The sequence below is a fragment of the Amblyomma mixtum genome, chromosome 1 (assembly GCF_055824585.1).
Source record: "Amblyomma mixtum isolate Tamu chromosome 1, ASM5582458v1, whole genome shotgun sequence".
Classification (NCBI taxonomy): Eukaryota; Metazoa; Arthropoda; class Arachnida; order Ixodida; family Ixodidae; genus Amblyomma; species Amblyomma mixtum.
Genome location: NC_143012.1, coordinates 62,661,398 through 62,674,945, shown reverse-complemented (window position 1 = coordinate 62,674,945; position 13,548 = coordinate 62,661,398). Strand labels below are relative to the sequence as shown.

Here is a 13,548-nt window from a genome sequence, read left to right as displayed (position 1 = left end):
CGGCTCAGCATGTGCAGATGCCATCAACTGACTACACATCGTCAAAATAAAGGTGCAGTGAAGAGGAATCTGAACCCGTCTTTTTTGCTGCAGGAACTCGATCTACACGTTCCGAGCATTCTTAGAAACTTCGACTTATTGCCCTGTGTGACCAATTTCCCTAATTAAATCGAGTTAACGTCTGGCTCCCACCTTTATTTTTTGAATTCTCCCCGTACGGTGGGCGGAGTCGTCCAACGCGTGGAGTGCCTTTCAGCCAGCTCCGTGGAGGCTTTGCTTTCGCTTTATTTTGTTTTTAAGGCTTCCGTGAATGAATAGTTTCATTCGCAGATAATACAGCCACAAAGTAAGCCCGCAGAAATAAATATACGTGCAGACTATTTGCTACTTCGGATTACTGCGCCGATGGCAGAGCGGCAAGCCGCCACGGGACTGGCTGCAAGGCACTTCACGCATTGGTTGACTCCGCCCACCGCACGGGGAGAATTAAAAAAAAGGCGGGAGCCAGACGTTAATTCGATTTAGTTAGGGAAATTGACCACGCAGGCCAATAAATTGCAGTTTCTAAGAACGCTCGGAACGTGTAGATCGAGTTCCTGCAGCAAAAAAGACGAGTTCAGATTCCTCTTCACTGCACCTTTAAGTCAAGTTTAACACTGGATCCCCCCCAAGAAGACCCGTTATAAAAAAGCGGTCAAGTTTTTGCGCAGTTAAGCCGAGCAGACGTGTGAAGCATGTGTTATACCCCTGTCACACGGGCACTTCGATCCTCATTGAGTCAACGCTCATCGAACTCAATGCAGATCGACGGTTGTCACATGGCCACTTTCAAGTGCAATCGAGCTCGATCCTGCTTGACTCGATGCCGGCCCCTCAAGAGTGCTTGAGGTTCCAAGCACAATTGAAAGCACTCTTGCTCTCACGAAGCTATAGAAATAAACACTAGTTAACAAAACAAAACTACAACTGTTGCTGTTGTAATTGATTAAAATGCAAGACAGAACATTTTCAGGCACTATACCTGCTTATGTGCAAACATATTTATAAATAATCTTGACACCACGCTCCAAGCTTCTACGTCAGTGTAAACAACAAAGATGGCGTCCTCCTGCTCGTCGACGCGCAACTGATGGAGCGAGCGCGAGACAGCCGCTCTCATCGACTGCTGGCTAGACCACCTAGATAATTTGCGGCGCCAGAAGAGAAACGCCGTAGTCTACGCAGAAATCGTGAAATCGCAGAAATCGCGACGCACCTATTTACAACAACAGAAGGTCTCTTCGATTTGGCTTGCACTGGCTGCACCAGTTCTGATAGGTGCCGCAGCGGTGCCGCCAACGTGCAGCGCCAGTTCAAGTGCAGTGGCGACACCAGCAACACCAGCGCTGCCAAAGGCGTGCACCTTGACAAAACGAGGAAAAAAGTGCAGAGGGCACGCGCGGCACCGGAAAAACGAGGACGACGGTGCTGCACCCCTTGAACTGGTGCAGCTGGTGCTGCCAAATCGAAGAGACCTAGAGGTAAATGGTGCGTCGCACGTCTGGCTACGGATTTGGCTGCTGCTGCCCCCGACTGCACAGTGTTGCCGGACATCACCTTGTTATGGCTGTTGGAGGAACAATTGGCGCCACCTAACACACATGAGGGAAACTTCTCAAGGAGCATTGAAAATGCCCGTGTAGCACCGGATGTTTCAAGCGTGCTGGAAAATCTCGATGCAGATCGAGTTCAATGAGCATCGAAAGTGCCCGTGTGACAGGGGTATTAGCCTGGTTGGTTCACGGTTTTGCTTTGCCGAGTCGTCGTGACAATATTAGACTAAGGTTAAGCTCTAACAGAGGTTAAGCTGATCAGATCTGTTCGCTTCACAGTGATAGAAGTTGATAAAAACGACGATGTGCAATGCGCAGCACGAAAGTGCGTTGCAGTTTAACACGAGGCGTGATCGGCTTTGGCAACAGCTTAGTGCTCTCGTGTAGTGCTCAGCGAAGCTGATCTGTTTGCATCGCCACGGGTTCGAAACCCACTCACGGCAATATTTATTTCTGTACCCTCAAGGTAATGAAAGCCAAAAGATTCTTGGTTGGGTTTGACCTCGTTAAGTCGTGCTTTCACACTAAAACAGTCCTGCACAGTAGAATTACTTTCTCTGTATACACACAAGTTAACAAGGCTGGGCTCGTGTAATGGGTACCTATTGAGTAATGCAGACTAATAAGGAAGAATAACTACAATAATCACCCCAGTCACAACAAGTAGATAAACCACCGTAATAAGAACTGACCAAAACAGCCGCCCCATGATGAAATTAAGCTTGTAAATTCAACATCAGCAGCTCAACCTCTTCCTCAGAAGCAACTGCAAATCGACCCCTCATGACATGCCAATGGGCAGATATCAGAAACCGCAGCAGCGTAGATAAATAGAGACCCACCTTTTAGTATCATAGTCATTGAGCACATGGTTTTCCATGGCTGCCTTGAGCTCTGGAAAATCCTCGCAGACCCAGCTGGAAATAAAAGAAAAAAAAACGCATCATAAACACACGTGGAATCATTGTGTCATTGTGTAATAAAACCGAAAAAAAGAAAAGTTCCCTAAAAGATATTTTCAGGCGCCACTGTGAAAAACGGCTCCCAGTAAAAGGTGCAAGGCTTTCAAGACTTAACTCTTTCTTTACCATGCCTATTCTAATCGATCTTAGTGATCGATGGCCAAAACGCAACCACAGCCGTTTTAGACATGTACTATCCAGTGTGTTGCAAAAGAACTCTGCTTCAGTTTAGTTTTAAAGGTGCACTGAAGAGGAATCTGAACTCTTCTTTTTGCCGCGGGAATTCGATCTACACGTTCCGAGCATTCTTAGAAACTCCAACTCCATGCCCTGTGCGGCCGATTTCCCTAATTAAATCGAATTAACGTCCGTCTCCCGCCTTTATTTGTTGAATTCTCCCCGTACAGTGGACGGAGTCGACCAACGCGTGGAGTGCCTTTCAACCAGCTTCGTGGAGGCTTTGCGTTCGCTTTTTTTTTTGTTTTTTAGGTTTCCATGAATAAATAGTTTCATTCGCAGATAATATACAGCCGCAAAATAAGCCCGCAGAAATAAAAATACGCGTGGACTATTTGCTTCTATGGATTACTACGTATTACTCCGCCGATAGCAGAGCGGCAAGCCGCCACGGGACTGGGTGAAAGGCACTCCGCGCGTTGGTCGACTCCGCCCATCGTAAAGGAGAATTAAAAAGGCGGGAGCCGGACGTTACTTCGATTTAATTAGCTAAATCGTCCACACAGGGCAATAAGTCGAAGTTTCTAAGAATGCTCGGAACGTGTGGATTGAGTTCCCGCGGCAAAAAGACGAGTTCAGATTCCTCTTCACTGTACCTTTAACTCTTTCTTTACCATGCCTATTCTAATCGATCAATGTGATTGATGGCCGAAACGCAACCACAGCCATTTTTAGACATGCACCGTCCAGTGTGTTGCAAAAGAACTGTGCTTCAGTTTCGCATTCGTTTTTAATGCTAGTCATATGAGGGAGCATTTTTATGCAGCTCGGGATACTCCTCAAGGCAGAGTGATAACGGCACGCAAGGCATCCGAGGTGGCATCCTCATCTCGTATCAGCCCTGCTCAGCAATGGTGTTCTTGCGACTCCGTAGCATTGACCTTGTAAATGCAAGCAACAGCGATGTAGAAAAGATGACAACCACTCGTCTAATGTTAGTTCAAACACTGATGACTACTCTGCCCAGTCCAGATTGCCAATGGGTGCCCGTCAGCAACATTCATTCTCGCCACTTTTGAAAAGTTTCGCTTCTTTCCGAGCATTTTCTGAGAGTACCGGGTATGTTTTGAATGATTCCATGTCACCAGCGGTGTAGTGGGTGATGTTTTTTCTAAGATGGCCCTAATTCAACCTAGGCACTGCACCGCATAGCAGCCTAAAGCGCTTCACATTAGTGCTTTTTTCTTTTTTTTACGGATCGGAAAGTTTAGCATCAAGAGTTCTGCAGCTTGGAATCCCATTTCTACATAGCTACGCACAAAACATATATTCTAGATTTTTTTTCTCTGATTTTTACTGAATATATAAAATTTTTTGTAAAATTTTGAGGTCAGTCACATTTTGCCAATCAAGGATTTTTCTCTTCGTAAACAATGTTCATTCTTTCATTTTCCTCTCTGTTAAAAAAAAAGAAGGCTCTCTTATCTACACTACGATGTGATGCAAAAAAAAGCAAATTTATTTAATTTATGGCAGAATAAATTTGTTACGCAAACCGCTCTGAAACTCCATTCTCCCACGGTAAGAAAAATGCTAAAGGAAATTATGTAGTTGGCAAGGCGTGTGTCTAGCAACGACACAACGCTCGACTAAGATTTCTGAAAGGCCCCAGGCAACAAGGGCATTACAAAAGCCAGCAAGTCACATGTGCACATTCAAATTAGACACTGGAACAGCTAAAGGCGGAAAGCATGAACTTGGGTCCCATGTGAAATCTAACACCTCAGATATATGACTTGCTCGAAAAATGCCATTCAACTTCAAGGCCATAAACCGGACTATGCATACTTTTTACGTACATTACATATTAGACAAATATCTCAATTGTAATGGACCTCACATCCTTTATAAAAGAGTGGAAGGCAAAATATCTTCACAAAGACGAGGGAAGCTTTGAGCTGGTTATAGACACATGGCTCACTATGACTGCCGAACTAACTTTATACAATGACCGATCTGATGGTTCAGCAATACAACATCACAGCCAATGTTTGTGTTCACAGCTTCCAGAATGCTAAGGATAAGCCCCAGACATGCATAAAGAACAAACGCCATGAACTGCATAAGAAGGAGTGCGCATACAAAATCAGCATCTGCAACAACTTCAGACAGTCCTCGAGTCTCACGATGAAACAGAGCAAAAGATAAATCTTGATAGAGGAAGCAGAGGTATTTAAACTAACCAGAGAAAGAGAGAAACAAAAAAAACATCCCACACCGCCAACCATCCCCTCACAAATGTATATCTGTTCCAGAGCCCACCAGGGATGAAATATTTTTGAAAACACCAACTGCCCAGTTCACGTCCTATAATGACTTGAGCCTTTATGGATGACAGTGACAAACTGTACTCACGGCACCAGTGATGGAAACATTGTAGAGTCCCGCAAAAATTCTCCCACAATAGCTATCACTGGGGTCTCAAACTTATCTCACCACGCCGGCCGCACTGACCAATTTTTTTTACCCCCCATAGGGCAGTAGCCGGAATGGGAAAAGAAGAAAGGAGGAGGGGGCTAAAATAAAATAAAAAGTAAAAGCAAAAAGCAAAACTTTAACACAAAAAATGGAAGCAAATAGACCAGCCGTCCTGGCGAATAGTACAACTCGTAAGCTAGTAAATATTTGCGCATGTGGTGTCCCTTTTCTTGTTAGTGTCCTTGTTACGCCGCCGTTCATTTCGTCATGCACTAACTCACCCCTCAGGCCATTCTTCTATAGTAAATATTTATTTTGTGTTCGTTTCATTTGATTTCCTTTTTTATAGTCAATGCCTCCAGGTCCTTATGACTGCCTTTTAGAACAAAGTACACAACTCTTAGGGCAGTGGTTCGCACAGCAAAGTTTTGCAGGCCTGCAGGCCATGTGCTTGCCCCCCCCCCCCTAGTTATCATACCATTGAAAACAAACTACGACACCCTATCTACCAATCTCAGATTTCCCACTAAAAGTTTAGCCACCAATCTCGGCTGGAGAAAGTGAGATCAGAACACTGTGTAATCTGTTCAGCCATTCATGAAATTGACAGACCACCCTGGTTTGTTTTTAATTTCTATCATAACCCACCACCCCCCACCCCCCCTTTTGCAGGTGAGAATGCACAGTTGCTGAGGCATACTCAAACTCAACTTCGAAGAACACAACCCACAATCAACCATAGAGTCACCACTCTATGGTTCCCCCTTGACGGTTCCCCCTTGACGGTTCCCCCTTGACGGTTCCCCTTTAATGGTTCCCCCTTGAGTCTCCCTTGCAACAGCATTCCGAACTACTACTGGAAAACACTGGGCCCACATCCAGCCTGATGCAGCAGGAGTTGAGTACCATGCTTCTGGGCCAGGATATCTCTCTCTAAGGGCCCCAGGCAGCGAGACAGTGGTAAAAAACAGATGGCCTTCATGCACGAGAGACTGCACTATCTCTGTTATCCATGTTATCAATGCTGGAAAAGATACAAACCGCGTGCATGTTGTTGAGAACAGTCACGGCTCATGAAGCAGATAGAGCTTACACAGTCTGTGCAACACTCTTCCTATTTCTGGTGTTTCCTAGCCATGGATTTGTGCGCTATACTCAATGTCTAATCTCTACTGCCCTTGTGATACAGGGTTGCATAGTTATAATAATAAAGAGTACAGATGGCCCAATGAGAGTGTGCTCACAGACCTTAGAGCCAGACTGCCTGCCTTGCTTCTTGTATGACACATTTACTTCAGAACAAGCCTCAGTTCAAACACTAGATTGTGAAGCGTTACTGTGCGTAATAAAAAGGTTTGCTATCTTTTACACTGTTGTCACTTTCATCCGGCTTAGCTGATGCTATGAGATTCTTTTGAAAAGCATGCAGTTTGACGTAGCATACTGCCAAAAAAATGAATTAAATTATGCCTCTACACAGCCACTGCCAACAGCCATAGCAACTACCAATAATGGCGTTATGCAAATTTCTCACAGTGGATTGAAACAACTCCTGTGCAGTTTGCGAATTAAAACATAATTAGGAAGACAGAATCTTAATTCACAATTATAACAAAAAGGGAAAAATGATCAACGGAAAACTGAAAGCCACACTTCTTCCCGGATACACTCAATACCGCCTACATCAAGCAAAATACGTGGATGTAAATGAAGTCCGGCATTGCTAACCCATATATGCTTAGCGCCCTACATATAGGATACCACTTTTGTGCACAGTAACTCTAAAATTTCATTGCGTAAAAGCCTGCGCCCACTTGCGTAGCGTAGGTTCAAGAGGGTCTGAACTTTTCCTGTGCAAGAATTGTGTTGTGTGTGTTTAGTTCTGTGTGTTGCGCGAGTTTTAGTTTGGTGTGCTGTGTGCATTCAGAAAGATCTGCCAGTATTATCAGGACATCATTTTTGAAATTCGACCCCAACTGCATTAAAAAAAAACTCACTTTTGCAGACTGCCATAAGAAAACCAAAGCACATGACGAGAAATTGATTTTAGGTTTGGTTTGGTTTATTGTTTAACGTCCCAAAGCAATTCAGGCTATTGGAGGCGTAGTGGAGGGCGCCAGAATTTTCGACCACCTGGGGTTTCTTTAACGTGCACTGACATCACACAGTACACAGGCCTCTAGAATTTCGCCCTCATCGAAATTCGGCCGCCGCGGCCGGGATCGAACCCACATCTTTCGGGTCAGCAGCCGAGCGCCGTAACCACTGAGCCAACGCGGCGGGTCTAAATTGATTTTAAAGTCAATGTCAAATGTTCCAAGCTTTATCACATGTAACTGGCAGTGAATCTGCCCAGTATTCTACACTGTAGGATGGTTCAAAAGTCGGTGTTGAGAAAAATATTTCTATGAATAAAAGGTTGATTCTGAATTGTGATGTGATTTACAATAAACATTTTATGCCTAAAAAATACTTTAATTTTTTTCAAATTTCTGCAGATTCGGCACATATGGGTTAACCTGTGTAATGTACACAGCATGATACAAGTACACGATGCAAACGATAAGGGGGATATGAAATTCAGAACCATTCATGGACATGGATAACAAATAGCCAAAATTGTACCAGGTTAGTGTGAGGCAATCGATCATTCACGTGCACTCCCAATTTCTTTTACAGTTCCTAAACATGTTCCCATTCAGCCCTGTCATCTTTCAGCCCAAACTTGCCAACAGCAATACAGAATATTGAATCTATTCATGCTTTCGCTATATACAGCCTTTGTCCAAGTAGAGAGCCCAATGGATTTACTTTTGTACCATGCTGGGTGGCTCATTATACATCACCAGCAAAGGTGACAGCAGCTCTAACCCAAACCTCTCTGAAACCTAGGATTTCCACGGGTACTTCAAGAGCTTTACTACATGGCTCAGAAGCAGACTATTTGGGCTCTTCACTTTTGACAAAGGTTCTATACGCTCGACCCAACTTCCCAAACAGATGGCTCGACCCTTAAGTCCCGACAAAGTCAGTAGGTACGTGAAACTTCAGAACAGGGTCAGTGCAGAGTCAGAAAGATGCAGCCCTGAAAAGCATGAGCTACAGAAGATATTGCTTTGGTAAAACAGACGTGCAAGCCACTGTGCAACAAGCACACCGAAATTTTCACAGTGGCCCTCTCTGCCATCCATTCAGTTACGTCCACAATTATTTCAGTGCGCTAATACCTCACACAGATTGTTCATGCTATATTTAGTCATTGATTGTGTTCAAAATCACGGGCAAGCAGTTCAACATACAACATGCTCATTACTGACTACACTAACAAGACCCCTTGGTACCTCTTAATTTTTTTGATGTACTGAAAGCGTAAAACCCTTGGTAGCTCAACTGCTTTCCCCACCATGATTTATTTTTTAATTAAAGATCTTGGTACAGCAACTGTTTCACATATGTTAGAGAGTAGTTTTGAGGCCAAATAATGAAAATGACAAGACCTGCATATCCAGAAGATAACTTCAGAACCTCATTGCACAGAACACCCTTATACCGCAGGCATGACTAAAAAAATTGCACCCCTGATGATTTCAGGATCTGCCGGGGATATTCGCATATCTTGTCAAGATATCACATGAATGTCCCCTGGACGTCAGTGTTGTCACTGGGTACCAATGACTGAAAAATTGCATCGCCAGATGATTGTGGGATCTGCCGGGGATATCCGCATATCCTGTCAAGATATCACATGAATGTCCCTTGGACGTCAGTGTTGTCACTGCGTAGAGTAGGCATGACTAAAAAAATTGCATAGTTTTGCGTCCTCACAAGAAATATTGGTTTAAAAATGAAAAATTGTCAAGTGCATATGCATTGCTACGTAATGCACTAAACTCAGTGAAAGCTGTTACTGCACTGCTACTTGACTTTTGCTAATTCCCAAGACCTACAGACTTTCGGCAACCTGGTCTACTACAATGACAGCGGGGTCACATGCCTGGTGCTGGTCACATGACTAGTCATGTTACAGGATGTTCATGGTCTACACTGAGAATCTGTTGAGTAACACTCCCTATAATAGCTTTCGCCGTAAAAGCAACAAAAGATGATGACAAAAAAAATCGATGCTAGCTCACATTAATTCTTTGGTAAGCTGACATGAATTGGGGAAAAATTGTTGATGTAATGGTACCCATTAAGGGGTGAACAGTGCAGATCCCGCAGGAAAGTGAACTCGGGGAACACTGAGCAAAGCACTGAGTTCATAGCTGCAGGCTTAGACTGCCAAGAAACTACGTTTTTTTCGCGGCTTCGAGACTCTTTCAGGGGACCTGTACGTTTCTGTACAGCAGTTATTCCGGAGCTTCCTTAAAAGCATTATACATCAAAAGCAACGAAAGCAACAGCTATCAAACGCGACTGCCAAGTGCAGCCCGTTCACATCACAAAAACAGACACACAAACCAAACTTGAGCAGTAGCCACCTGCTCAAGACTTCCCATTTTATTTGTTCTATACAGTATGGGGCAAGCGCCTACGCAATGGGCACGGCAAACGTGCACGGCAAACGTCCGCGGGTGAAAAACAAAACAGAAACGACGCGAAGGGCTTCCGAAGTGCGCGCTATCGGAGCGCGCGCTCCCACAGCCATCGATCGGTGAATTCGCTCAGGAAGAGAAAGCGCGGAAGAGGGGGCTGGAATTCCAGCGCCATAACGCCCCTTCATTCCGTCAGGCCACGACGAATGCAACCGAGCACGCACGAGCGAAACCGAAACAACCCAATGCAAAACAAAACATGCATCCACACAAAAGAAACAACCTAAATAACACACAACACTCAAGGAAATAGTAAAAACCTAAAACCTAAACCCGAAGTACACTACGCTCGCGAATAACGAGCAAAAAAAGAGGATAGCGACGACCAGGTAGCACACAAAATGACGCTACACGCCAGCGCAGACGACGACCTAGTCGAAATAGACGTCGTTATGGCAAAAAGAAAACTGCGCGGCAGCGGGGACAGGAACGACACGACAAAATGGGAAGCTTCGATCAAGGTCGACACAATGCCCTGATGCGACAAGACACCCCTCCTTCCCTTGTTCTCGGCCACCGCGCAGGCTCTCCGTAGCGGAACGCAGGAAAAAGGCCGCTCAGTTTCACAATCCGCGCGTACAGCAAGACGCCGAGACGAAGAACGCCCAAGCACACCCATCACGCCGAAACCGAAACTAAAGTCCGAGTTGCGAATGGATCCCCGCGACATGCAAAAGGCGATACGCCGTGGAAGCAAACATGGAGCTACAAGTGTTGCGTGTCAAAAGAGATACCGCGAGCAAACACACATGACACACACTGTACACACGTGTTGCCCGCATTCGCGAGATAACACGCCGAAAGTGAAACTTCTCGGACCGCACTAATCTAATCGCAGACGGCACACCTACAGCGCGTGTGTGCACGTACGCACGGAGCTCGCAGAGTGGTGGTGTGCCGTCACGAAGAAAGCTCACAGCTTCCGACAACGGCCCTTCTCGCGAATTCCTCGTGGAAGAGAAACGAGTTCACGGGGACATTGGCTCGCACGACAAGCGCTACCGCGCGCGCCTTCAAGAAAGCCGAGTAGCAGTGACGGGCGCGGCGCCATTCGTCCGCGAGGCGTCGTCTGCAGTCTCGTGAGCCACAGCCACATCACGCGCACGGTGCGTTCGTACGAGATCGGCTGCAGCAGACGAAAAGCAAGACCACCCTTATTCACCGCATCCGGCGCCTCCTCCGATGAAGCCTCGGCCAACAGTAGGCTCGAGGGTGTGCGTGTTGTTGCGAGGTGCAACGAACGAGGTGCCGTCGAGAGAAAGAAAGAGGGCAGCGGACCAGTTTCGTGTACTCTTTCGCGGCACATCCTCTTTCGCAACGGCGCCGGAAAGACCGACCGGAGGCCGGCTGTGGGACTGACCAATCGACGAGGCCCCATGCAGACGACGGACGAGCGCGAAGCAGCAGCAGACGACGCGCACGGGCGCGACGGGAGGGGAGAGGGCGCGCTTTCACCAGTTCAAGGTCGACAGGTGCAACGCCCCGAAAATTCGCTATCAAAATAACCGGTAAGGAAGCCCGGGGCACCCGGGTCATGGAAGAAGAGGACGCCAAAGCAGGAAAGCAAAGCGCGGGAACAAAACGGAGATACATAAACAAAAAAAGCCACGCTCGCCAGCGCGCCTCGCCAGGCGGCACCACGCAATCGCGGAAGCAAGGGGTTAGGTTGTGTCGTACCGCTAACAACAAACCAACCACCCCACTGAAAAGATTGCCACCGCCGAGAAACACAAGCCGGAATGCAACAAGAGTTCGAGGAATACAAAAAAAGGGGGCAAGGGCGGCCATTAAATACGCGCGGCGTCCCGCTCGAAACGGAAGAGTTGCAAACTGGCCGCATACGCAAGAGACTTCTTCGAGAATGTGGCTCTCCGAGGAAAACAGGATTCAGCGGTGCTGGCGCGCGCGCGCGCGTAGGACGGGGCAGACAAGCGCGTCAGGTAACCAGTCGGATGCGTCTTTGTCTTCCCCTCCGCCCAGGTAAACCAAGCACGTAACGCAAGGCCAACTTCCTGGCGCCTGTAACGACTGCTGCCAGCTCCGCCGTAATGGTAAAAGGCGCGCCCGACGGTTTCAACGCACGGGCATCGAGATTTCCTTCAGCCAGCGGTCTTATGATAGAGTAGTCATGACTTTGCCGTTACACAAATTATGGCGTAAGGAGTAGGGGGAAAAAGTGTAAAGTTCGATTTGTTCAACAGGTAACTCCGCTGAAAAGGCAAGCTCCACTTATTTCGTGATCAATGAACAAACAGCCCGCAGTTGACTGCCAGCTCATGACACTACAGTGATCCTGAACCAAGTTGCACGGGATTCATCGGGTCTTAGGTCCCAAAGCGACTCAGGCTATGAGGGACACCGTAATGAAGGGCTCCGGAAATTTCGACGATTGGGGGTTCTTCAACGTGCACTGACATCTCACAATACACGGGCCTCTAGAACTTTGCATCCACTGAAATTCGACCGCCGTGGCCGGGATCAAACCTATGTGTTTTGAGTCAGCAGCCGAGCGCCGTAACCACCGAGCCACAGCAGCGGATGAACCAAGTTGTACAGTTCATTATACTGATCTTGCTATGGATATGAAGCGAAGCAACCAAAGGAGTCTGGTACAGGAAAGATAGCTAGCTGGCTCAGAGTTCGAAACAATGACAAACGGTGGGAAATGAAGATGAATTGGCAAGGTACAAAGAACTAGTGGCCTTCGTCACCATTGCCCTTTTCTCAGTTTTCATCCATCTAGATCAGTTCACCTTCTGTTCATAAGAACCGATGCAAGCCCCACAAGGTGCTGCCAAGTGGGAATTCAATCAGATGCACTAACATGCCACCCATCATCTCTGAAGTGTTCGGCAACTTCACCAATATAAATGCGCTAAAAATTAGCAAGTCAAGTAACATCAACTTGCATAACGACGTGACATGACAATAAAGTGATCATGTTTCGTATATGCATTGAATGTACTCTTGAAGGTGCACAAATGTGTCCCCTGTCAGTTCTTATTAGAATAATGAAGCTATTTAAACATCAGCACAAAGTTTCAATGATCCACTGGGCCCCTTATATGCATTCTCAATGGCATAAGTAATGCCGCTGGCATTGAAGCTACCAGTTCGAGACACTAATGCCTGCAAAGGAAAGCTTCTATAGTCAGGTGTGGACTTTTGTGCATGCATTAATGCCACACAATGCCAAAAGGTTAACAGGAATGACTACTGTCAGTGTGCTCCAGTCAAGCAACCGACAGAACAGTATAACTAGAGTGTCACGCGATTCAATAGTCAACAGGTGTTCAGAGCACAAAATTCATCTGCTCGAGACTGAAAATAAATGCCATCTCTGTGAACTTCACTTGGGGGGTTTTCCTAGAAGACAATGGGTGGCAAAATGCAACCCATCAATAAATTCGCGCGCGCCATGCATCTGTCTAAAGGATCCGAGTCAAAACCATAAATCTCACCTCTTACGCAACATGGCCACGTGTATATATCACATCCGTATTCAAATAGTGACTACAACTCCGTCGACAGCTCGAGTCGAAATGAACATCTTTTCTTTTTATTACTCCCCTGAATTTGAACCGTGGCTCACGTCAGCGCTCTTGACGAAAAATAGCCGATATATCAAAAGCAGCAGCTTGAAATGTGAACCAACGTCAGAGAAACGCGCCTTGCAGACACGTCTACCAGCGCAACGTTAGACGGCGGGGGGGGGGGGGGGGGAGTCGGGACGTGAAAACAAAA

The 13,548-nt window shown here is 46.4% G+C and overlaps 1 protein-coding gene across 5 annotated transcripts in view; it reads right to left on the bottom strand.

Moving 5' to 3' along the window:
- Nucleotides 1-13,548, bottom strand: part of gpp (DOT1 like histone lysine methyltransferase grappa) — a 67,602-nt gene that overhangs the window by 52,833 nt on the left and 1,221 nt on the right. For all 5 annotated transcript variants that reach the window (XM_089550949.1, XM_089550970.1, XM_089550960.1 and 2 more), the window contains exon 3: nt 2,435-2,509. In XM_089550949.1, the coding sequence (XP_089407075.1) occupies nt 2,435-2,509 (75 nt within the window). The remainder of the gene's footprint in view (nt 1-2,434; nt 2,510-13,548) is intronic.